The sequence below is a fragment of the Falco naumanni genome, chromosome 2 (genome assembly GCF_017639655.2).
Source record: "Falco naumanni isolate bFalNau1 chromosome 2, bFalNau1.pat, whole genome shotgun sequence".
Lineage (NCBI taxonomy): Eukaryota > Metazoa > Chordata > Aves > Falconiformes > Falconidae > Falco > Falco naumanni.
The window spans coordinates 72,918,293-72,946,015 of record NC_054055.1 but is presented as its reverse complement, the minus strand read 5'-3'; the positions used below and the strand labels follow the sequence as shown (position 1 = coordinate 72,946,015).

Here is a 27,723-nt window from a genome sequence, read left to right as displayed (position 1 = left end):
ATGACCTCAGTATATGAATATATTTTTTTGTCTGAATTTCTTGGTGGCTGAGGGGGTGAGGCAGGGAGAGTCACACTGTTGTGACTAGTGCTGTAACCTACTTCCATGTCTAATTAATTGGAAAATGGAGCTGTGTGGTGTGGGGAACCACCCTCAGGGACAGGGTATGAACACTGCTTACGCAAAGTCAGTAATGCAAACTGCTAGATGTCTTTTCTCCCTTTTCTGTTATGCATTAAGAAGGATAACCCAGATGGATGCTGTGTGAGTCTCTGCACACTTATGGGGCTTCAGATGTCTATTTAAAAAGATGAAGGATAGTAAATCTTTATCTCCACTGAGTCACCCAATTTAAGAATAAAAGAGTTCAGCAGAGAAGTATACTAAAGGCCTATTGCTCAGTTTTCTGTCCGTCAGAGGCAAGTCTACACAGCCAGGAACATGCAGTTGTACTGCTGCTTTGGCTTCACTTTTGTATAGTCTTTGTGCTGACCTGGAGGTGGAGAGGGTCACAGAATGTCTTGAGAAGTCTTAGGGTCATCATTGCTGGAGAGCCACAGTGTAAAGGCACTTTGGCACTCAGATGAAGGGAGTGAGGGCTGAATATTCTTTTCTCAGAAAATAGCCTCAGAAAACTGGACCTACATGATGCCACATGACTTATAATGGTCAAAAGTGCTGCACTTTTTTTTACAAACTCCTGGAGCAAATCCAGCAGGTTATGATCTTGTGCTGACCTCACACAAAATGAGGTTTAATGCAGAATTATCTGTAAAGTGTGAACCAGTGTTGGCTGCTTGTAGTTGTCTTATTACAGGTTCCCTGAGACTTTTCCTTCTACCGATCCTGCTCCATAGCTCCATGTCACTGAGCAGCTCTTGGTTTGGAAGGATGCCCCTTGTCACTCACTGAAAATTAAAGCTGATACAACCTCCTCCTAGGAAGATGCCTGAGGACTGGTAGCAGGAATGGCTGGCATATAGTCAGCTTAAGTAAAGCTGTGGCTAGTGAGGGAGTTACACTTAGAGGATAATTTTGGTAATTTATTTATTCTATCATTCAGCTGAAAGTTACTAAGCTATTGAAGCATTAGAAGTTTCGGAAGGAAGAATGTTTGTAACCTGGGCCTAGTGCACCCTCAATAAATGTCTGCATGTCTTTTTTCATGAATGAGGGGCTTAGAAAATGGGATCAGGTATCTGAACAAGTTAAAGAGTCTTAGCAGCTAAAATCCCATTCAGAGTGGATTCCAAAGTCTCTTCAGCACTTCAGTTTTCTTTTAATCATTCAGGGCCTTCAAGGGATTTATCCTAGAAACCATAGCACCCTCAAAATTGGTGGATGCTCAGATTTATTGATGCAGGAGAGAGACAGACTGAAACAGGACAAGTCATTCTGAACAACTGTACAAAGACTGTGCTGTCAAACAAGCTGTCTTCATCCTGAGTTCAAGTAGAGCGCCTCTACATGGTGTTTGAAAGGGGGAGAACAGAAATGGTTTCTCATATAAGTAACCACTGTTTCTGGTAAACCATTAGTTACTTGGATGAAAAAGGAGGAAGAGTACTGATAACTCTTGATCAGCTGTTTAGGGAAGGGGGAAACAGACATGATTTGTACAAAAGACCTCTCCTATACTGTGGCTGAATGAGGGCAGCACTCGAGAATACCATGCCTGCTGCAGGCTGCCTTCATGTGTCCACCAGGGAGCTGCAGCCTGCTCATGGTCCTTGCCCTCCAGCAGCAGTATCACCCTCTCAAATCTGGGGACTCAGTTGCTCCTGCAATGCTACCTGTCTGATTTCAGTCCAAAAAGTCAGGCAAGTCAGTTTTAAATATTTTGTTCTTTTTAACTGAAATGATTTAGAGAGTCCAAGCTGGTTAACTGGAGATGGTAACGAACTCCAGCAGGAGTAAGCAATGAATAGATGGAAACTGTAACCTCTGTGCTTGAAAATGGACATGTAAACTTTGACATAGCATCCCGTTTTTCCTAGACTGGTAGATTTCTGAATCAGTTTGTATTGGCAGTCCTGGCAACAATCTGGACTAAAATGTTTTTTATTCCTTCAGTTCTGATGTACGCCTATAATTGGGTATTATATAGCCCTAAGGTCTTGATGCTGGTTTTCCAATAGGCATAAGAATGGACAGTCAAAATTTCTAAGTGTATCCTAAAGCATGATGCCAAAACGCACATGCTGGTCCTAACGTTAATGAATTGCTGGAAAATCAATACCAGCATAAACCTCCACAATATATGAAAAATAGCTCTACACCCAGTGTGGAGCTTAATTTCAAGCATGCAAGCTAAAATACTTGGCATGAGTTAATATTATATCCCATAGTTTTCTGTACATATAAGACATAATACACTCTGGGGGAGAGTTTCAGAAAGGAAGGAAGCCACTAGTGCAATTAATTTGTTCTTTAAAAATGTCACTAAAATATCATGGTGAGAACAAGAAGGCAGACATTAATTCTAGAATATTATGCAAAGTAGGTGGCAGTGTCATTCCAAAGGGTCAAGGTAGCTTACTTCTAATTACCCTGTTAAAGGCAGAAAACCAGAGGCTTCAGTGATGATCTGGGGCTACAGGATGTGGTAGCAATGATCCAAATCATATAGCTAGCGGTCTCTTACAAAGGAAGCTGACACTTTCAAATGATAGTAAACTACAGAAAGAGCAGAAAACAGAATTATTAACAACTTACCTAGTGCTGTTCTTGCTGGAGTGGCATCTTTCTTAATCCAAAAGGATACCCAGGAAAGAACAACTGTTAATATACAGGGAATGTATGTTTGAATAGTAAAGTATCCCATTCTTCTACTTAAGTCGAAGTATATAGTCATGACTACATAATCACCTGCAATAATAGCACAAAAAATACATTGACATTATGGTGAGATACAGACAGTTGTTCACTGATCTGCTATTTTTTTAAAGTTCATAAAATCACTGCATATGAAATATTACTTACTGTTTCAAGAGCATCTGTGCAGTAAATGCTCGCATGAAATAGAATTTAAATGAACTTTTCCATTCCTTTAGTTTTAGGTCGCTGTGGAAATGGTGATCTATTTGGACAGGCAGAAGCTGTCACCAATCATTTTGGATGAGTAACTTTTTGAAAGGCATCTTGAATTTTCAGGCTTGATATTTCTGGATGGCTCCATGGCCACAAACATAAAGCTACTATCATTTACCAGATTCTGTAACCAAGCCACAAAAAATCCCTCCTTCGGCAGACTATGTCTTCCCTGCCCTAATTTCAGGTTTGAGTGACTGTTATCTTCTTTTGAGATATGAATCAGGCAGTAGGGGTCTTTATGGCAAGTGTAGCATGCACATGAGTATGCCTTTACATAAGAAGTCATTTATAGACACTAGAGCTTTAATGCTGTTGAGAGAGGTCAGACTGCATGCTTTTAAAGGATTCATCATTAAAAATCAAAAGTCTTTTTATCAGCATTCCTCCATTTCAAAGCCATTGTGGTCACTTCTGGTATCTGTAAGCCTTCAGAAGGTGAGTCTGGATATAAACTTTACTATTCTGCTGGATAGTAAAAATCATAAAATCAAGAGCTCAGTAAGGCGGCTAGTTTACCTCACATTGTATGATTTTCATCACAGTATCTCTTCTGCAAACCCTTGTGACTTCACAGGGGACAATAATCTGCCCCTCTTTGTCTACTCAGTAGACGCTACTGACCTCATCACCCCTGTCCTTACTAACAGCTCCCTCAGCTTCATGGATGTTAACTATCCTGTTCTCTCAGACACAGTGATTAATAGGAATGAAACTGTGCTGAGACCAGGTTCTGTATGTCACCTGAAGTATGTTGCTTCCATTTCAGATGTGAAGAAGAGTTTATGTGCCTGAGAACCTTTGTGGGGTTTTGTCTGACTACATCAGACTTGACTTAATAAATTATATTGCTTCTTGTTACAAACCTTGACTTTCTAGAATATGATATTTGCAATATGTAGTATTTATATCTGTCTTGTTACACCAAACCATCAGAAGACTGAAGAAATTGGTAGCACAGAGATGAATCTCCCAAAGAATGTACATACAGCTCACCCAAATAGAGGCATAATGGGTTCATTAGTTGAGACAAATTAAAGCTTGATCTTCTAGTAACAGAGAGCATATGGACAAATATATCTAACATAGTGGATATTTTTACTATAGCTTAATATGACATAGAAAAGAAATTAATTCAGTATGAATAACTTCCACCCAAAGAATCTCTGAAGGCCACTGCAAAATGAGTGAACTACCATAAGCTACAAAGTCAAAGGTAAATAAAAGTCTGATGCTGGGATTTGGGGAGAGAAACTTAGAACAATGAGTCAAAAGGAAAAGTTTATATGTGTTAAGTACATCAGTTTGAGATAGATAGATATATTTGGAAAAGGTTGGTAGACCTGTGGCAGCTTCCATCAAGCCTCTGTTAGCTGAATGTGTACATTTTCACAAGTACTGTGCCAGCAAAAACCTTGTGACCCCAAGAAGCTGGACAGTCATTTCACATGCCTTATGTATTTGGCATTATGGGACAGAGCTGTAATGAAAGAGCTCGCTGCTGTTACAAGTATGAAGTATTTTGAAGTACATCATGACGTAGTGAGCCTTGTGGGCTGCTCACAGGCTAGGGATTCTCTTCATTCCACTAATCCCCAGCACATTTCTCCATGCAGGGAGTGGCACCAGGGAACTCATGTGGGTTAGTAACTGTTGGTTCTGCGGGCTTATTGTTAAACTACATCAGTTCCCTAATCTGGTTTGTCACACAGAAGAAAGATTTATACCACAGCAACTGAGATCATTTCATAGAAATAGGTGTAAGTAGTCAGAAGCTGTGTAAACCAGTGCTTTTACTGACAGGAACCAACCCAACAACCATGGAAAAAAAGTTATGATAATGTTTCAAACATTGTCTATCAAGGCAGAAGGATGAGCAATAAAGGAAAACAAAGATTCTATAGCAAATGTGCCAAGCCTTTACATTTCCCTTACTCAGTTATTATATTTAAAACTGCACATCTATGGATAAGGTGCCTGAGAATAGTATAAAGCAAAGCAATCTGCAGACTTCTTATTGTGTACAGCTATATATGGTACACACAATTCAAGTACATACACGGACCACTGCTCCTCTGAATAGTATGACTGTGATACCCAGCACAGCAACTGGGTTACCCAGCAAAGACTGGGGCTAGATACCGGACAGTAAGATACTGGGAAAATAAGGCACAGTCCCTGCTTCCAAGGTCTTCAACTGAAATAAACCTGAGAAACTGAGAGTGGGAGAAAATTACGGTGCATTTCAACGGTTTAGCAGACAGGAACTGAGGCAGAGGTTAAATGACATAGAGTCCTTCATCACATTTAGTCAGGAATTGATTCAGTATCTTTCAGGCAGGATTCATTTCCCCTGATTTTAGACATCTAGAAGGTAAATTCTACAGATGATCTGCACACTGTGGCCTTCTTTCTATACTTAACAAAGATAAATTGGTAAACTTTCAGTATATAGTTCGTCTAATCTGTTTTAGAGGTCCAGTTTACAAGGAGGTGAATGTACTCAAAATATTTCCATTTCTCTCCTGTGATTAAAAAAAGGAGAGTGATTGGCTCAGATGTGGACGAAGACATTGTAGACACTTGCAGGTGATCCAAGGAGTAAATCACACCCCTTGATTCTATGGTTCAAGCTAAACTGGCCACTTCTGTGAGGGTGCTAAGGTTACTTTACCTAAATATAATAACCTTCTTAACCTTTTAAAGGGTATTTTAGTTAATTTTCCTGATTTGTTTCATGGTTAAACTCGACACCTTCATCCTTGAGGATATGCACAACTCCTTCTCTGCTTGTTCCTCTGTTCTCCTCCCTCTTTCTCCTTCCTTCCTTCCATCTGTCCGTCCATCCTTCCTTCTGTCTGTCCGTCCTTCCTTCCCTCCTCTGCTGTTTATTACAACAGAAATTTTAATTTTCTCTGCAGAACATCCTTCCAGCAAGTTAAATAAAGGAACTGTGACCTGGTCAAATTTTACAAGGAGCTGCAAATTCCCAAGTATCCAACAAAGACCCATAGATGTCTAAGAAGCACCCAAGGAAAATGAAATCCTAGGATAGTGAGCAGCTGCATTCATTTAGCCACTAACCTATTTTCTTGTCTGAGATGCATACGAAAATTCTCACAATGAAGAAGGCAGACCCAGTCATACAGGCAGCAGCTGTGCATGCGGACTTACATACTGTACTCAACTTATGGGAACACACTGACAGATAATATACAAAGAGTTTGGGAGAACAGTTTGGTTCAGTGGAATTACTAATGCAAAGTGGAAGAGGAGAGAGAATCTGCTGGTTCTCCTACAGTACTCTAACCACACTTAGAGAGGATGCAGCTCAGAGACAGTGAATGCTGATGATGATGCTTAGTGGGAGGAGGAAATTGCCACTGCTGAAATACAGAGACCCCGCTGGAAGCACTGATGTGACTGCTGTCAGAGGCAAACATGTTTCTGTACAACATGTACCGAATGCATTTTTCTAATAACTACAGTAAATTACAATTTTCAACTAAATTACCACTTCAGCGCTTCTATCCTCTGCCAAGTCAACTTGTGCTGAGATTCCTGAATTGTCTCTTTGCATGTAGAAGAGCCAGCATGTATACGCTATGGCTACTTTCCTCATTACATTACTTTAAACAGCATTATTATTATTTATTATTATTATTACTACTACTACTACTGCTGCTGCTGCTGCTGCTACTGCTACTACTACTTCTACTGTTATTACATAAATTACTTCTTCCAGAAGTAATTATTATCTACGTATCTAAAAGCACTTGTCTGCAGCTTAAAGGAAAGTACCCATGGTACATACTTTTCTGACTTTATACACACAAAGTAATTTGTACAAATAAACTCTCCTCTCTTCTAAAAGACCTGGTTTACAATTCATTCTGTATGTCTTGCAGGCATGAGCCACCCATAGGAGAGAAAAAGCTTTCAAGAACTCTACACAGTGCCTCCTTGCTCCTTCGCCAACCTTCAGAGCTCCACGTGCCACTATTACCACTGGTAGAAGATGAGCTGGGGCTGACTGTGTGACAAAGCCCTACAGTACAGTCAAGGTGGGAAAAAAACTCTTTCCAAACTGCATATCATTAAATCAGTGTACTTGGTTTAAAAGTAGTCACACAGTGATTGCCTAGCGAGGGACCACTGGAATAACTAATACCAAAAAACTTCACTTTGAAACCCAGAGAGAAATTCTACTTTCTAACAGCTTAAATAATTTCCCAGGAAGGCAGACAAACTTTTCACTGAACCACCAGACCATCAGTTCACTGAAATAATGAAAATAACCTCGAGGCAAAATAGTGGCTGACCAGTTTTCTATAATGAGAGCAGAAGATGCACCTTGAGGCAGAAAACCTGGAATAATAGGAATAGCATAGCAATGCTTCCCCCGAAACCAAGATGACTGCTGTCTGTGACCCATAGGACTTACATTAGCTTAAGTTTCTAGTTTAAAAGTAGGACACTATTTAGAACAATTATGATTTTTAAAGGAATAAGTGCCGTGGATTTTAATGAACAACATTAAACTATAGACTATTTCCTTTATCTTTTGAAGACTAAGGACATAGTTGACCAAGTTGCCAGATTTTTGTCTATATTGCACCAAGAACAGCTCCCTTAAAGGTGAAATGTTTGGGCAGAATGCAACTGGTTGTTGGTTGTTTTTTTAAGAAAATATTTTAAAAAGATAAAATTATATACTAGAAATAATTTATTTACTCAAACCATACTATATTATCTTATCACACATTTTTATTTATCCTCCCATTATACTCTGAGGTTAAAAAGTACTACAGTCCCAATTATCTTAGAAAAAAGTTAAACAAAGAATGACTTTACAATTTGTAGACTGCAATATGAAACTACAATGCATATGCAAAGCAATTTCAGCATGTCAGTGAGGGTTACACATTAATTGTCTATCACTAGAACTGCAGAATAATGAGGAGTGGCAGAGTTTATCCATGTTGTTATGAGAGTTTAATTACAGAAAAAAGTCCTAGTCATTAGAATGATGACTCACACAGTGTGTCGTAAGTATTTCTTTATTGATCAGCAAGACCACAGAGAGTACACTGAGGCATCTTCCTTATTATCCTACTAAATCAAGTTTACTTAATAGTGAGCAAACTAAACTTCTGATCTTCAGTGATTTTTTATTGTTTTAATTTTATTTGGAAGCCAAGAGAAGACCCTATTTAATCCTGCCATTCTCTCTTCATTTCCCCCCAACCTGTTTTCTGATCTTTGCTTCCCAAAGCTCCATTTTTTCCTTCCTGAACTAGGTTTCTCTGCTTTCTTAGTAAGCTAAAAACTTTCTACCAGTTTGGCCACTGTCTGTCAGTCATCTAAGATGGTGTCTTTCCTGCATAATTGCCTTCATTTACAATTCTTCCCTTTGATATCAAGGTAGAACTGTAGTATTTGAAAACAATTAGCTCAAGCAGGTGGCCACTCCTGTTGTTGAATACATTGGGCAGACAGCTGGCAAAAAAAAAAAAAAATTGAAAAGAACAAAATTTCATCAAAGTTAGTATGTACAGAAGTTTTTGCAAAATGTTCACTGGAGGTTTATTGGCAGTGCCACATGCTAGCATGGTAGTGCTGATGTTAACTGGGGACATGCGAGTTTCAGATTCAAGAGATGATTTTTGGTTCCAGATTTTGGACTATCTGGAAAGAATATGTCAGCTCAGAATCAGACAGAAACAGAGACTGTGGTGCAAAGCCCAGCCCTGTCTAATTCAGGGTAGAATTTTTCTTCAAAATCAGACAGAAGAGTCCTGTGAACTAGGCCTTTTCACATCCCTGGCCATCATCCCAACCCCTCAGAGACTTGCCCAGTGGAAGTTCAAGCTATCTTATTACTCGCATTACTAAAATGAAAACAGATGGATCATGATTCCTTGAAGTAGGCTGTCTGTTACTAATACTACACCAGCTGGTCTATCTACAAAGCTGGTATCCCATCCTAACATGACTTGCCTAGATACTTGGTCTCCAGCCAGTCCAGGTATAGAGGAGGTTTGAACTGTGGAAGATCAAAAACCTAAGCAAAATGGTAGAAGAAATAACTGAATGCACTCACAGGTGGTCATTATTCAATAAGGAGCTATTATTAAAACAGAAAAGGCAAGGGTAACAACAGGATTTTGCAGTTTTCTTGAAGGGAAGTGTAGAAGGAATGAAAGTCACGAAAGTATCATTTAAAATGGCTTTTCTTCAGCGTTGCCCTGGTTTTGGCTGGGATGGAAAGTTTCTTCTTAGTAGCTAGTACAGTGCTGTGTTTTGGTACATTATAAACAATGAAGAAATGCTGAGGACTTATTGCAGGCTTATTCTGGCTCCTCCAAAATGTGTCAATCAGCATGCATCAATAGTTTTCATTTCCAGGAACAATCTTTGCTCCATAGCACTCTAGGACAAATGCTTCCAAGCCAAAAGCAAGAACAAAATGATCAAGGTCATGCTGACACTTAAATGCTTCTCTTATATTCCTCTATGCTGCTCTGGCATTTAAGTTTCTTCATCACGATACCTAGATAACCAAGATGCCATGCTTGGATGGGAGCATGTGTTCAGCATATTTGCATCTCATCCCAAATAAATTGAGTGTCCTTGGAGTGGTAACAGGCACTCATTACATACATAATTTCTGCATAAACTGCATGTTTAACCACACAAGAAATGCAAACAGGTCTTCAGAGGTGTCATCTTTACGTGTATTGCCATAGTAGCTATAAGACATCCAGACACAGGCAAGGGTCTTATGTAATAGATAGTGAAAAAAAAATCTATTACTTTACATTACATACTATTTATATATAACAAAAAAGCTTTTTGTGTCCCAAATATCTCTGGTTCTGACTTCATAATTGCTTTTGGCATTATAGGATGTGTCTCTGTGTGTGCATGCCTGTGTATACAAGCACAGTACAGTCTAGATTTGGCTTTCAGCACTTACGCTTGAAAAGCAAATTTTCCAGAAATGCATGCACACCATGAGTGCCAAATTATTGCTTAAGTTTTCCATTATCACAGAAAAATGGTTATACCAGTATACAGTGAAAAAAAGAAATCCAATGCCAACAGCATTGTTTGTGCTTGTAAAAATCATACCCACTTATAAGTATTCATAAACACTCACAATAAAAATCAAATATTGACAGATTAAAGTGTCAAAAGCAAAGACTGGATCCCAGGCTGTCTGAAGGCAACAGTTTTTTTAAAGTCAAGTAAGACCAAGACTTTTTCCTAACAACAGAACAGAAAGACATTAAGTTGTTTGGGTTTTTTTCTTGTGTAGTAGCAAGAAGAATACAATATTGAGGAATATATTTTTACTTGAAGCTATTTTTTTTTCATCACCATTAAAAATTTTTGCATTTATTCTCTTTGTTCTTCCTTAGTGAACTCATTTTCAAAAAATTTTTGTAAAATGACAGTTTAGTTAACTATTGCCTGCTTTTAAAAGGTAATGACTATGCTTCCAGCAGACAAAAGTTATTTCATCCTCTGATTTTGGCATTTAGTATTGAATTTGGAAAACCAATTAATTTGTTCATAGATCTAATTTATTTATATTGACCCCCCCCCCCCCCCCCCTCCCCGAATTATTGGCACACATAATTTGTATACTGGAAGATTTAATGAGGAACTGAAATTAAATAAATAAAAGACCCATTTTTTTCAACTTTTAAATTAATTGTGTCCTGTAGTAATTTGAAACCCACTAGTCAATATTTCTTGTGTCCTAGCCAATTCATTATATGCTACTTTCAAAGGCACTTTTAAAAACAGTTACTTTTGATTCAGCTTTAATAATTTCACTGTCTGTATCCTATATCTTCTGTTAAGTGTCTGGAGTGCTTTGAATGTACTCAGGAGATGGATCAATGTCCATGCACACAATTGCTCTACAAAATTAATTCTAAAAATAAAACTTTTGGGAAAAAATACTATTATAGTATTTGGTGGCACAATCAAGAATGTTTTGTTTATTTGTATACATATGTGCATACAAACTGTCCTGCTGAATACACCTATTCTTTCTTCCCAGTCCTAGTGCTGTATATAATACTCTCCTCCAAAAAAAATCTATGTGAAGTTACAGCATCTTATTCATCTATGTGTTCTTATAAGCATCAGAATTGCTCTCAGGATGTTGAAGCTTGTTATCTTTAAGCATAATGACATTTTTGTTTTACAACATGCAGTGTCATTTCTGATGTTTGTTCAAATGGAGCACCAATGAAAACAATGGAATTTTAATTTGGCTGCTGTAAGGTACAATTAATATCGGGAAATCCTCTGTAAAATGCAGTTTCATCCAGCCACATAATGGGAATAAAATGTATAATACCATAAGCAAGACTTTGATCCACGATTACCATTCCAGTTTGATTTCTGCCTTAACAGTAGAAAAGTTACCCACATAATCTCTTTTTGCATTCATGCATCAATCTGAGAAAAAATCAATAAATGTGATGTAGTATGCATGATTCATTACTCACTGTTCCTAAGAAGTGTTGATATTTACCGCATACAGGTTTTCTTGTGCGCTTGAAGAATAAAAGTGAACTATAGCAGAAGTAAAACCAATAAATTATCATAGGTGCCTATGTGAGTGAAAGTACATGTAGGATCAGAGAGAAAATGAGTGCCATTTATGTAGGAATCTTTTTGTGAGAGGGTTTATTGATGGGGAGCTGTGCAATGCTTTTTGAAAAGAACATTCTTCACGCTCCACAGAGTACCTAATACTGTAGGAGGTCTGAGAATATACAACACTAATGACTCTTGCATTCACCTTGCTCTTAATAAGCATCAAGTCACACCTGGGAACCCCCAGGTTTATGTCCTTTGTCATGCTGATCACTTCTCATTTATTTCTAGGACTCAATTTTTTACCACAAGAGCTGTTGTCTGTGGGAGGAGGCCCCTTGGTTCTGAAGTTCGTTATGGAGTCTCACAGGATTGCATTTGGTGTGCTTGTAATTCCAAAACCAGTTGAAATATTTTTCATTTAGTTATCAAAAAATGCCATTTCAACATTTTCAAATGGAATGCAAGGAAGAAGTCTCTTTCTCTTCCTTAGATTTTGATTTTACACATTCAAAAAACAACAACATTTTGCTTGACCTGATACTATTTTTTGTTCAATTAAAATGTTCATGACTTTGGCCTCACCATTGTGACTGTACTGTGACGTATTTTATACAAACATGAAATAGAGTAACCTGTTTATTGCTATCTGTACTGACATCTACTCCATGTCAACTGTTTCTAACATATGCTGTAATGTGCCCCAATTTCCCTTATAATCTTTTGAAAGCTTTAAATAGGATCTCACTGTTGGAAGCCCATCCCTGTTGATCATGATGCATTCTGGAAGAGACTATGGTGATTAACCTGGTTGCATTTTCTGCATGATATCGGGTTTTTCTGAAGTAATCACTGCTGCAAACCTGAAAGTTATGGATAAAATAGTACATCTTTTAGACAGGCCTCCTATCTTAATTGAAAATTTTCCAACAATAGAGTTGCACTGTAACCCTTGAAGTTCTTTCAATGTTTAGTTACTCTCGCTGTGAAAAACAGGTGGGTTTTTTTATTAGTCTGCAGTCATCTAGCATCAGCTCAGACTTTGAGTCTTAATACATCTTTGCTAGACTGAAGAATACTTTTTAAACAGTTTTTCTCTCATGCAGGTATTTAGAGATGGTAATCAACTACCCTTTATCCTCCAAGATAAACACTTATGGTCTCTTAACACAGGAATTATTTCTAGTCTGTAATAAATCTTGTGTCTCTTCCATGCACTCCACAATTTTTCAAAATAACTCTTGAAGTGCAGCCATCAGAATTAGGTCTTATTTTAATAGGAGCTGCATAAACATAACATACAGAGATAATGTAAATGCCCTTCTTCCACTGAGTAATCTTTTCCTCAATACATATCTAAAACCTGTGCTTGGTATTCTGGCCATACCTTCAAACAAGGAGTATATTCTAAAATAAATATTAACTGACAAGAAATATCCCAGAGCCTTTAGACCTGCAGCACCCAGAATGGCAGATCTTCAATTCTGGGAAAGCAAAATCTATGAGCTTCAATCCTAAATACGTACTTCAATCCTGAACACATGTTCTGAAGTACAGAAATGCCTATTGGTACTTGAATCCAGGCTGCAAAGCTATCTGAATTGCTTTCTACCCTGACTTGTATCTATTGTTGACCACTTCCTTAGCCTTTGTTCACCTATAAACTTAATGAGTCTCAATGTTATGATTGCTTCTCCATCATTAATAAAAAAATATTAAATAGAATCGAACCAGAAGACAGAGCATCTCAACAGAAGGTCCTGATCAATAATGTTTTTTCTAGCTATGTTGTGGATCTTAACAGGTAGTCAAAATTTAATAATTTGATATGTGCCACAATGATTCTCTTCTCACTGTATCTTCTTAATCAAAATGTCATGCCGCATCAAGTGAGATGTCTTATAAATGTGCATTATATCACCAGAAATGTATAAGCTTTGGAAGATTATATTGAGCAAGTTTGACAGGAGTTAGTTTCTATGAATTAATGTTTATTGGTGTTAATTATATAATCCTCTACATTTGTATTAATCTCTTCTGAGATCAGCTGTTCCATAACTTTCCTCAAGATCAATGCCAGGATGAAAAGCCTATAATTTATTTGTTCATTTTATTTACAATTTTTTGAAATATTTCCCCTCAAGTCTTCCTTGAGGACTTGTTACAAACAGGCAGCAGTGATCCCTGGTCAGTTCTTTAAACTACTGTTACCAAGTTATCAAAGAGTATGTTAAGTAAAGAGGGAATTCATGAAGAGGTTGTGCTGGGGAAGTGGCTGGTAACATTAGAACAGAGCAGAACAGAATAAGATAGACTATTTCAGTTGGAAGGGACCTGCAACAATCACTTAGTCCAACTGCCTGACCACTTCAGGGCTGACCAAAAGTTAAGCACGTCGTTAAGGGCATTGTCTAAATGCCTCTTAAACACTGACAGGCTTGGGGCATCGACCACCTCTCCAGGAAGCCTCTTCCAGTGTTTGACCACCCTCTTGGTAAAGAAATGCTCCCTGCTGTCAAGTCTGAACCTCCCCTGGCACAGCTTTGAGCCATTCCCATGTGTCCTGTCACTGGATCCCAGGGAGAAGAGCTCAGCACCTCCCTCTCCACGTCCCCTCCTCAGGAAGCTGTAGAGAGCGATGAGGTCGCCCCTCAGCCGCCTTCTCTCCAGACTAGACCAGCCCAGAGTCCCTAGCCACTCCTCACAGGACATGCCTTCCAGCCCTTTCACCAGCTTTGTTGCCTTCCTCTGGATGCATTCAAGTGTGTTCACAACATTCTTAAATTATGTTCTCAATTTTCCACACATAAAACCAGTCAGTGATTAATTGCATACAAAAAAATCCTGTAAGAATTAGCTTATCTTTTACACTCTTAACTTTCTATCTCACACAAATTCCTGTGTGCTGAAGACAATGCTTTTTTAATTAGGAAATTGTAAAGGCCAAGGTCGAGAAATTCCAAGGAATACTAGTATTTGCAGAAGGAGTTTTCTAGCATAGTATTTCAGATTAAAGCCATCTGATGCAGCTGTTTCTCACTTCACATTCTAACTAGATGTGTTTTGTTTTTCTACAGAGGTATTTGGTAGTCTGTAACAGATGCAAGTTTGCATTCTATTTGCTGTTCTGTCTGGTTGAGTAAAGATAAATATTGATCCATACACATTCACACTTACTTCCAAGACATTTGACAGCTGGAAAAAGGTAATGCCACTTCTGGTTGTTATTTTAGCTCCTTCTTTGCCTACTCAAGCCTTTCTAACTGGATTATTATCAGTCTTTCTTCCCAACAATGTGTTTCTTACATTCAAATTTCATTCATATCACATTTCCATATATATATATATATATTTATAAACAAACCATGACTATTGCCTTTATTAATTTCCTTAGCTTGTACCTCTAGTATTCATGTGATGTTTTTTCCTTCTCATCCCCTAGTGCCTTTGTTGCAATGAGCTCTTAATAAATTGATTCTGTGCTAAATAAATGCTCCCTTTTTCCTGTTGCTACCTTTATCTTTAGTGGACTGACCTCCTGGATTATCTTAGTTGGTCTGTTTGGTGTTCCAGTGTTCCATTGTGATGAATGAAAAAGCCAGCCTAAAACTCATCCAAATCCAACTACTTCTCATCTGTTCATCTTTATTTATAAGTCATATTTTTCATTTCTGAACTCCATGCTCAAAATTTCACTTGTTTTTATCAGAAGCATTTTCTTCTTTTAGTTCAACTGGCAATAAACTTGGCTTTAACCTGCTGATGGTGTTAGCTTAAAATTGTTAAAGACATAAAATCACAGATTTAGCTCAAGTCTCTTGATACTGCTCTCCTCGTTGTCTTTATAGACTTGCTTTTGCTTATTGATGAATTCTTTTTATCTGATATTCTGCAGTGTGAAATATTTAAATTACAGAATAACATGCACTGATTTTTTGAGGGGGGGCCCTGTTAAATCACACACTGTCAGAAAAACTACCAATGCTATCCCTGTTGCAAATGAAGAAATAGAGCTTTTTTCCCTGAGTACCTCTCAGTAACATGTTTTAACCATTCTCTTCACTCCTGGGCAAGAGCCTGTGTCTTTCTACATCTTCCCTACATGATCCAGAAAAGGAAGAGTGACCACTAAGAACTGCAGAGAGAAGAAAGGACTCCTGGAAAATTCTGAAGGAAGGGATGAGCAAGATAAGTCGTTTAGTGACACAAAGGCGATGCTTCATTCACAATTCATAGTTAACTGTAGAATGGAGCAACTGTAGTGCAGGAAGGTATTGACGTGCACTGATTCCAGAAGTTAATTAGTTTTTATCAAACAAAACACACCTCTGTGTAATGAAGCCAGACCAAACTATGGGTTTATTTTTCAACTATGCTAGCTTTTTGAAGAGCATATGGCAATATCTTTGATTATTACTTTATAGGTTCCAGTTTTCCTCAACCACAAATACTCATGCAGTTACCTAAGATTATGTGAGTTTTGGGGGGAGTGGAGTGCTCTGCAGTGCTTCAGTGCATGAATCACCATTAACTGCCTATTCACATGGGCCTGTGTGAAGAGGACCGTATGTCAGACACATGCAAATTCAAAGGGAACATGAGATGAATTCTAACTGTAACACTAGAAAGCCTTTGAAAATTCAGCAACGTCAACCCACTATTTATAGGAGGAGAACAATTTGGGAATGGCTAAATATGGGACAATCCTTGTTTTTTAACTTTTAATGACTGTTCTGCTGTGGTGGCTGAAGCTCCAGTCTGCACATAGAAGCAAAGAAAAGAGCATGTGATTTAAAGTTATTTTTCCCCAAATGTCTGTGAAGCTTTAAGATTTTGTGCGTGTTTCATTGAAAAGGCCAAGTCTATTTCATTCTTGTGAAAGGACTCAGTTAAAAATTTGAAGAACTACACTGGTGGAACGGAATAGCTACAGAAAGGCCAAGGCTGGCAGTTTGTAACTCCTGCATAGCTGTAGTTGCACTGCTTGTTTTTGGCATGAACTGCCTTCATTGTGGGGCCTCACAGGCCTGGGACTTGGAACCATGCCCTGTTTTCATGAGACAAGTAGGTGTGAACCCTAGCGCAGCAGACATCTGCTGACTGCAGTCTATCTATTAGCGGTAGCACTTCACTCTATTGGGAACCAAAGAGTTACAGGTTTCTAAGCCACCTGAGCCACATATTTACAAGGTACTTGGATGAACCTGAAGAAGGCTCTAAGCACAGCATGCTTTGGCACCAGCCCACGTTGCACTATATGAATGCCTTGCTAATACTGATGGATTTCCAGCCTTAGTGGGATCACTCTGGGACCACTGCTGAGTCCCATAAGTCCCTTATGACTCTATGAACTTCAGAGATTGACCAACAGGCACTTTTGAGAGTTTTCTCCCATGTACATTAGTTTCATATATGTAATCTGTCAGTACTGGTCATCTAATGAAAAGAGTATAGGACTTACATTCTCTACATTTCATTCAAACTAAGACTTCTGAAGAAGAAAGCATAGGAGTGTTTCCATTTTTGAAGGGCTTAGGACTGTAAAATGAAGTGTTTAATGCAGTACCCAGCAGGCAGCCGAAAATTTTCACTGACAGTCTTAATTTAAGCCTCTGACTATTTTTTTTTTTCACAGCCAGCAGACTCTTTGCCCTGTGCTTTGCTTCCACAGATGATTCTGAATGCAACATGGGGAGAAAATACCACATGCACAAAATGGTAACAGGTTAGAATAACTAGCTGGGGAGATATGATTCAGCCCTGTGAGAAGGAAACTCAGGAAATTCATAAATAGTTAGGGTCCCATCTAAATAGCATACACACCTTTGCAACCTGACCACACACAGAACAGCCACCACATTTGAGACCTGCTTTGCCTAAGAGGTACCTGAGCAACAGTCTACTCTAGGATAGAAAGAAAGAAAGAAGCATAAACAAGTTTTTCATATTTCTCCCTAATAACATTACTGATTTTAGAAACCACCAGACAGACTAGAGAATGAAGTACCTTATTTACACAGGCTGGTCACAGGTGTCCGCAAGACAACTCAAATTCATGGTGCTTAGTAGACATCAACATCAGGGGAAGAGTCAGCTCAAGGAAGAATAGTCTGGAGTTTCACTCCATGAAGAGTGCAGTAACCAAATGCTGTCGCTGAATCTGTGCTGACAACCTGTCCTGGTTTCAGCTGGGATAGAGTTAATTTTCTTTTCAGTGCCTGGTGCAGTGCTGTGGTTTGGATTTGCTGTGAGAACGATGATAGGACATGGATGGTTTTGGTTGTTGCTGGGTGATGTTTATTTAAATCAAGGACTTCTCAGTTTCTCAGGCCCTGCCAGTGAGGGGGCTGGAGGGGCACAGGGAAACTGGGAGGGGACACAGCCAGGGCAGCTGCCCTGAACTAGCCAAAGGGATATTCCATACCATGGGATGTCACGCTCAGTATATAAAGCTGGGGGGTTGGCCAGGGCCTGCTGATGGCTGCTCGGGGACTGGCAGGGCATCGGTCAGCGGGCGGTGAGCAGCTCTGTTGTGCATCACTTGTTTTCTTTCCTCCCTTCCCTTTGGATTTATTATTATTGTTCTTTCATTTTTTTTTTTATTTCAACTATTGAATTGAATTTACATTCCTTCCCAATTCTCCTCGTCATCCCTTGGGATGAGGGGGAAGTAAGCAAGTGGCTGCGTGGCACTTAATTAGCAGCCGAGGTTAAACTATGATGTTACTGAATGCTAGCTTTTGATTTTATTCAGTGATTTGCAACATATACAATATTTAAAAGGGCGCTAGATTAGCCCAGAGTAGAGGTTGGCACTGTATAAATAGGTGCGTGAAGAGTTTCTGTCAACAAGGAGTAAAGTTACTGTGTACATTTGTTCCAATAAAAAGTGCTTTACAGGAAAAAACTGGGGAAGGACCAAAAGATTGTGTCTGTCTCTTTTTCTCCTTTCCTTTCTTTTTTACTTTCTTTTTTTTTTTTTTGGTTGCTGCTCCTTAAAAAGAGTGCCTATTCCTGTGTGTAGATTATACCTCATACCTCATAGAATGAGAAGTGCCTTCTGAAATAGAGTTACTGCTGATCAATTACTGTTGCATTTATGGATAAGCCTGATTATAACACGATGCTCCACATGAGACCTAATACCTCAGAAAAACAGCTTGAGTATTTGGATATTAAGACTAGTTTTCCCTTAACATGTTCTTTTTTCGACTACATAATTTGAGTTTTGACTACTGGTAATTTTATTCTACATCTCGACTGCTGTTGGGCATTATCTCCAAACTGTGCCAGGCTGTGCAGTAGGTTCACAGTTTGACTAATGGGAATAAACACATGTTTCCTGCTTGGGTAAAAGGCTATTATATATATATATATATACACACACAAACACACACTATATTTATATAAATATATATTATTAATATATTAATATTAGTGTTATTGTGCTAAGCCCCCACATGGTTTAGCCCTTGGAATTAGGTTTCTATGGCACTGCCAATCAGTTATGGCAAACTTTGGGGTTTTGTACAGAAAAACAATGTTAATTAGATGCTAATGGCAGGTGTAACCTCCTTGAACTGTCAGAAAATGAATAGGAGAGATTGTTAAAACTGAAGTGCTAGGAAGACCCTGAAGGATCACTTCTGATGCAAGTGGGTTGCTTTTCCACTAATATTTAAGTGTATTTTTAGGACAAGAAAAACAATATTGATACATACCAAATTGAAAATGACAGATCATCTATGAGCACTGCCTTGAGATTTTGGTTTTTTATGTGTAGCTGTGTTTGGTCAGCATTTTGCAGAGATTTCAGGAATGCATGGACCACCTGTCAAAATGTATTCAGAACTGAATTTTGGCAAAAAATACTGCAGCCTTGGAGCTTTTTACTTTCAGAACTTTCAGAAAACTTACCCTTAAAAAAAGAAGAAAGTTGTTCCACTGGTTAAAGACTTATTATAAATTTGTAACCTGGTTTGATTTAAACCATTTTTAATAAGTACTGTAATTAATGACTGACATAAACAAATTGCTTTGGCTGTTTTGGAAAAAGCACATTTAAATAACCACAATACAGAAAAAAAACCCATACCAAATCCCTTCTTATTCTGAGAATATCTTCAATCTATTCAATTATGAAACCTCTGACCACTTCCTGCTTGCTTTTCTCCTTGAATCAACCTTCTTCTACCTGTTTTATTTCATCTGGAGCTACATATCCTCAGGCAGTCTTCACTTCTGTTTTATTATTTCCTTATTATGATTCTTTCCCTACTTTAAGCAAAGATATATATGGAATTTTGCTCCTTTTGCACATTTTTTTTCCCTCTAGCATTCTCCCTCTTAGTCCACAGATTGCTTTGGAAATTATCACTTCAAGAATTTTCGATATGTTGAATTATAATGTCAGAAAATGCAATTTGTTTTTAAAAATAATCATTAAACATGGCTTTTTGATGAAGCCAATGGGACTGACAAACAATGCTGTCACCTAAATACAAGCCAGAGTAGCCTATACTCTCACAAGATAATATACATGTCTCCATCAGAAATGGAAAACATGTTTAGTTCCCATCAGCACTCAGAAATACCTTCCTATTTTCATGACATCTTTTGTGATATACGTGAATTACTAATTTTAAATGGTTTTAATCAAGGACTAGATGACTTAATGTAGTAGTATTATAGAAACATTTATAATACAGTTCCATAGATGTAAAAATACATAAACATAAAAGATAACTCTTAAGAGTGAAACAATATATGAAGTTAGCAGCTCAAGACTGTAAGATCGGATTTGGTTAAACTTAGTATATATATTGTTCCTTGCCACCCCACCCTCTCAGCCTTGCAGTAATGAACCTCAGCAATAACTAATATTCTTACTTTGTGGTTGTATAGATCTACTCCATCCTTGAATGGATTCCTACATAAACACATAATAATTCAGTTAAAAAAAAAAAAAAAAAAAAAGAGATGAGGAGGAGGCTAACACATTCAGGATTATTCCTTACTACAGACAGGTAGTTCAGGATCTGGACCTTCTAATCTACCTACAATATTTCTAATGTAATGGAAGACTTGGATGGATATAAGCAAGAACAGCTCTAAATCTAAAGCTAAATCTAAAGCTCTAGATCTGACATGGTCTCTCTTTAGTTGTCAGGTGTACATTTTTTTCCCTTGTAAGACTTCTCTTGAAGTGCCATTCTCTTATGTTAGACTGTTGCTAAACGGGACTCCTCAGGTTCTCTCTTGCAGTGATTGTATAGAGTAATTCTTTAAACAGGTTCATGTCAAAACCAGCAGACTACAATGTTAAGAGCTGAAACTTTCCTTTTTGTTCCCTGTGTTCTGCAAGGGTCTTTCAGTACAGAGCAGTGCCTTGTTAGTGCAGATTGCCTTGATTTTCCCTGCAGGAGCTTATCAAGTCTCACAAAGTCTGAAGCCTTGCCAACAGGGAATGTAACATTTTTGGCAGTTCTTTCCAGATAGCAATGAACAACAAAATCCAAAATGGTCAAAGCTTTGTGGTTGTTGCATTTAGGAGGTGGTTTGTTTGTTTGTTTGTTTGTGATAAACCAAGCAGCCTCATTTCTTGATTTTCATCCAATGTTTTGCTAGATTCAATGGCCTCTCTTGAATCTATCCACTTCCTGATCAAACAAAAGGTTGCTCTGAACATTTTCATTCCTTTCTTTATGTGTAGGCCATCCTTCAGCCCTACTGATACCTGAGCTCAGTGGCTGATAATGTCTGTGATCATGTAGCACCCAATTCCAGAAACAGACAAAACATATTTTGCCATGAGTTCACAAGCATTTTGTTGGCAGTTGGAGAACTAGTAAGATCTAAGGGTCTTGGACTCCCTTCCAGGCTCTGATCAGCAATGTAGTCTTTCCACCAAGCTTAATATATTCTGCATCTGTCCAAAGCCTTTTGACATTCACAGTTCTGACTTCCTAGCTGGTTTGTGCAAACAGCTCCAGCACCAGTTCACCAACTTCTCATCCCAATCTCAGCCTCCCCATCCCTACCATCTCCCTTCAGCCCCATGCCCCAGTCTTTCCCACGCTGCATGGCTTCATTTCCTACAACCCAAATTTTCTTGTCCAGCCTTTCCCAAGTTTCTTCTCTGTTTTTCATTTTCTTCTTCTCACAAGGTGCTAGTCCCATCTTTCTCACCTTGCCTCTCCCTTGTGTCCTTGTCCAACCAGTCCCAGCCCCTTGATCCAAAGCTTCCAGTTTCTCATCACTTCCCAGCTCTGTCTTCTCTTGGAAACTTTAATGAATTTATCAATGAAGTGTGAACAGTAAGAAGGCAAAATCACCAAATGAGGCATGCTTGTAGGTTAATTAAGTTTGGAGAAAAATATGACCTGGAAGAGAGGATTTCTTTTCTCCTGGAGCTACAGGGCATTTTTATGTTTCTCCTTCGGTATGATCTCCTGGCCAGAGGGAGCCTGGACTGGGCCCACAATCTCTCCAAACACAGAATGAAACAAGGTAATTTCCCTGGAAAGCTGTCACTCTGGATTTATTAACTGTAAGGTGCAAGCTATTCCTTGCATGCCTTAACTCACAAGGTGACTTCACACAGGTGGAGTGAGGGCATTTTAAACTTAACTAGCCCTCTTCCTCAAAATAATTTATTACAGTAGAAATCTATTTCCACAATTTTGTATTATTTCAACTCTTGTCTTGTTTTATGTATGGAGTAAAATCTTTCAGAAAAGTAATTTCTTCTGTGGGTTATGTGCTTTAAACAAGAAGCAATGAAATATTAAAGAGAGTCCTTAACTCACCAAAATGGCTTAGAATTTAGCTACTTAAATGGACGGGCAGGAGACTAGACCATAGTCTTACAAATGTCAGGGAAGGCCAGTTTATGATTCACATAGTTGGATTACATAGTTAAACAAAGAGGCAGTAGAGGACTAGATATCTTCTCGACACTTCATTTACCCATTCTGTCAATATTTCATGAAAATATTTCCAGGTGCAGAAGCATTTGCACTATAAGTTTATATCAAGTTTTAATGATGTCTGGGTGGCTGAACATGTTTGATTAATAAAACTTCCACTTTTCATTACTAATGCTAAGGTTGTCAACTTAGTAAGAACTTTGATTTGGAAAACGAAAGCTGGAAATCATCAGAGATCCTGTAATACTGATGCTTGAGGCTGCATTTACGTGGGAGAAAACTGCATTTTATTAATAAAACTAGTACATTTAATTACGTAGACACTGCTATAGAGAGGTTTTCCTGGGTTTTGTGGGGTTCCCCCCCCCCTTTTCTTTAAGCATATCCAACTGGAACTATATGCAAATATCAAATACTATATTTTGCAGGTGAACAAGTAAATCGTTCCTCTCCCTGTTTTTTCCTTCAGTCTCCAATTATGTAAATCATTTCATGTTCAGTTTTTGCAGTAAAAAATGGCATAAATACATCTATAGTAGGAAATCAGTAAAATTAAATCCTATATAGTTAGAATGTTCTCTTGCCTTTTTATGAAGTCATGTAAGTGTTGGTAAAATAGTTTTAAATATTACATATCAATTGGCTCATATTTTTACATCCTCCTTAAACTGGTAAGTTACAACACTGGTTTCAAGGAAAGAGAGAATATGTTCCCCATCTCCTCTATTTCTCCTTGTTTTCCTGATTTGAAGCGTCTTCCTATGACATATATCTGTCCATAGATCACATTCCACAAAGGTCCTCACAAGTACTGTGAATATACGAGACAATCTAGCTCTTAAGCAGTTTGCCAAATGGATTTTACAGAATGAAAAGGTGCAGATGTCCACAGACACCCCCCCCCAAAAAAAAAAAAAACCAAAACCAAACCAAACCAAAAAAAAAAAACCCACAACCAAACAAACAAGAGAAAAACAGGAGGGAAGAAAACATTTAAAAGAAGAAGAAACAAGAGAAAAACAGAAGGGAAGAAAACGTTTAAAAGTTTAAAAGTTCACTCTTTAATACAACACTTTCAAAATAGGCTTATTTTTCACTTTTTGACAGAAAGGGATCCAAATATCCAGGACTGATAACTGGATGTCTCATAATATGAAGTGGTGGGGAATAAGACCAACAAGGGGAAAACCAAAGTACTCTGAGGAAAGCAAATCAGGTTGAAGTGTTGTTATTTTTATCTAATTGTCAAATTGTGAGTACTTTGAGTCAGTTCCAATTCAGAATAGCAGTATGGCAAGGTCTGAGCGAAAAAGAAAAAAACAATAGCCAAGGACAAGGAAAGAGGCCTGTGACAGACAGTCAAAGAAGTGTAAAGGTCTTGTTCCAGCATGTGTTCAAATGAAAGTAAAAGCCCCAAACCTGCATTAAGGAAGGACAGTAGTACTGAGAGAAAATGGTCTTTGAGACAAAGAGGTGGAAAGGAAAAAAAAAGAAACAAGCAATGAGTCTTTCAGGCTAGGTGTGGAAAGGCAAGTTGGCTTTGACATGTTGGAGAGAAACTGGCATAAAACTGGTCAAAACAGAGATAATCCAGCATTTTTGATCGCATCTAAACCAGCACAGTAGGATTATAAGTGATTGCGACTTATTTACAGTGTGTCTGTGGTTGTCTTGATCCAATACCAGGAGCCATAAGCTGTGCTTTTGTTGAACCCCATCCCATGATTAAAATTTTAAGATTGTAATTGAGAAACATGATGGGCTAAAGAAGACTTCATCCCCTTTTAGATTAACATACCATTTTCAAACTGACCTTGAGTATTGCCATATGGATTTGTTGTTATTTTTTTAGTATTTGTTGAATAGCTTCAATAAATAATTTAATATACAATTATTTAAAAGCCTTTTATGATATATTGACCACAACTGCACTGTCTGTGCTTTAACTAGATGACAGCTTTCCTAAATAGGAGAATTACAAATGACTTTAAGAACAAAGCAAAACCAAAGTAACAAAAATTACAAACCTAGATGTTAATGTACTCAAAGATTTATGAACTACATGAATCAAAAACGTGGATGCAATGGAAAAAGCTTCAACATTATTCTTTTCATTTTCTTACTCAATTCTACTCTGGAATGACTTATGGCCTTCTTTACTTACAGACATTCAGATGAGATAATATGAGATTAAGGCATTTCTGAAATACATAATGCTAAAGTTACCTCATTGTCACAGTAACTTTTTGAAGAAAAGCTGAAAATAATATTTTACGTCTACTTTATGGGATCAGCTTGAAGCTTACACTAAGTAGACAATAAATTAATTTTCTGTCTTTTTGTCTGAGCCACTACCACCACTAAAAAAAACACTTTCAAATGCCAGTTATAAGGTTTTTAAAAAAATCTTACAGTCAAGGAGAGATTAACTCAGGAAAATGGTGGACTACAGTCTTCAAATTCCTTTTTTTTTTTTTGTCAGCAGTAAAACCCTGATTGTCCTTAAATATGCAAATCTACGTTTACAATATTCTTCAAGAAAATATTACTTCCAGAAGCTGAAGCGCTTGAGATCTGATTTTTGTCTTGTCTATTTGTTAAACACTTCAGGAAGCAGTGGAGGGAAACAGGCATTTATGTATGAATTTGGGAACTGCAAAAAAAAGTTCACAAGTTACCTTACAATGCAATGTTTAATACAGTATTAGCAGGACTGAAACTTTCAGGATGTTATTGTTGGTTCAGTCTCGGATAAAACTACAAAAGTAAATTCTTCTTTCCTCAGGACAACAGAGACTGTATGTGGAATAACTGCCAGCAGTGCTCATGTCTTAGAAATGGTTTTGACTATAGGGCAAAAAAGGGGTATATGGCAGTTCAGTATAAAAGACAATCAGAAATTACTGAAAACAGGAGCAATGAAAAATGTATTGTTTGCTATAATTTCTGAACTTCTTTGGAGTTACCCTGTCCTCAGAAACTTTTTTGCCATAAAAATGTCAGGTTTTGCACAAAGAAATTAAATCCATTTAAGGTGCAGTTTCACTTTAAGGTTGTGACAACGTAAAACCTGTATTACATTCTAAAAAATCCTCCGTTCCCAGATGGTAGGGTGCTTATTAGCATCCTGTAATCCTGTTCTCTGCACGTTTTACCATGGATCTGATTTTTAAACACATGATGTTAATGGATGGGATTAAACACCATTTGCAATGGACCTTGGCCTGAAATGAGTTACAAGGCTACTGCTGAGCTAAAGGGGCTTCTGTTACCTCAGATGACATGGCTAAAATCAAGCTTTCTATACCTGTAAGTAACAGTGTAGAATATCAAAACCAAAACAACTTCCAGTGACTTTATTTGCTGCTAGAGGAAGCTAAAGGCCAGCTCTGCACCCCTGCTAAGCATTCCCTGAGGGTGATGGAGGGAGCTTTTGTCAGCCCAGTATTGAAACTACTCTTCAAAGATGCTCTTCATTGCAAAGGGTATGGTCCCACCACACAATGCAGCTTTCCTGCTTCAGTGTTTCTTGTGACTTCAAGCAGAAAAGATAGCCCAGGATTGCTCCTTGAAGGTTTTCCGATGATGCCTGTCCCAAGAGCAGACACAGACTGGAGGCAGCTTGAGTTAAGACAAAAAAGATAAAAATTAAGTCCAGGTATGTAAGCCAGGGCTGACCTGAAGTTCAGAGTTTTCTGAGGGGATCCTTAAAGGCACTTTGGAAACCCATTCAAGGACTCATTTTTTTCAGGCGTGCTGCTCAGGTTGTGTCCTTAGAAATTAATCTCTCTATTCATATAAATATGAAGAAGCTGCAACAATGTTTTCTTCACATTTGAATGTGCTTCTGTCTTGATCTATTGTGTTAACACAGGCAACATTTACCAAGTTTTCCTCCTTTTGAAGGAAGCATTTCGAAAAACAGACAGACATCCTCTCAGTGGAGGAACATAAGAGTAAGGATAAAATTAAGAGTTTGGAATGGGAGTGTGTAAATCAGTATTGCTGTAACAGAGATTTTAACCAATGTTTTATATTAATGGACATATGTTTAACTTTTTTTTTTTTTTTTTTCTGGGAGGTATTCTTATGAAAAATTAGATGGAGAGAAATTCAAACCAAAGCAGACTAAGACACAGATTAAAACTATGATCTGCAAGTTTAGCTTCAGCTTTGCCTAAAGATTTGCATTAGTTTGACAAGTGTCCAACTACAGTAGGAAGATGTATGGGAATTTCCATACATCTTTATGTGCTTCGTAGTGCATCTAGTGCTGCTGCACATACGCATGCTGCATCTAGTGAACAATGTATAAGATGCATATTCTTTTTTCTCTTCAAGCTGCTTTATAATTCTTCTATGGTTCTCCTACTTCATTATTCTAAGAAAACTTCTGGTTTGAACCAGTAGTACTGAAGGAATAATTTGGCACACTGTTTGTAGTATGCAAAAGACATGCCTGAAGCTGTGGACATGAAAAGCAGAAAACTCTTCAGATGTTTTTTTCACTCTAACTACTCCTACTTGTAGGAGATCTGCAATTAATTTTGATACTGACTTGAATTAGAGTGTGGGTGGTAGTTCTGTACTTCTCAGATGAAAATCTGTATTTCATAATCACCTAAAAATAAGCTGTTCTCCTTTGGTACAGCACCATACATTTTTTTGATCAGGAGCAGGGGGGAAGGGGTGCTGGAGTGGGGTTGTCCTCAGGTCCAAGACAGACTTGAAAGATTTGTCCAAGCTAAAGGGAACTTACTGCAGTTGAAGACACTTAAAGCAACTAGAACAGGAGTCCTGTGGGTTGTTTCTGTTAAAGAAAGATAATGTGGATGGTACTGTGAAACCCTTGCATTGCACTAACTACTAAGAAGAACATTAACTCTATCCCAGCTGAAACCAGGACAGCGAGCAACCGAGATCTTCAACACAGCTAAATGTATAGTCTTCCAAATGCTGGTCTTTATGGGTCATGTCAGAATGAAAATATTAATTTTCCTCTCCACTGAGAAGAAATACAAGATGTTAAATTCTGAGAAAGAGCAAAAAAAAAGATCACCCCACTATCATGCAGAATTATCCTATA

The 27,723-nt window shown here is 38.0% G+C and overlaps 1 protein-coding gene across 1 annotated transcript in view; it reads right to left on the bottom strand.

Moving 5' to 3' along the window:
• Positions 1-27,723, bottom strand: part of LOC121083393 (gamma-aminobutyric acid receptor subunit gamma-3) — a 51,895-nt gene that overhangs the window by 10,861 nt on the left and 13,311 nt on the right. Inside the window, exon 2 of the mRNA XM_040583766.1 lies at positions 2,716-2,868. Within this exon, the coding sequence (XP_040439700.1) occupies positions 2,716-2,868 (153 nt within the window). The remainder of the gene's footprint in view (positions 1-2,715; positions 2,869-27,723) is intronic.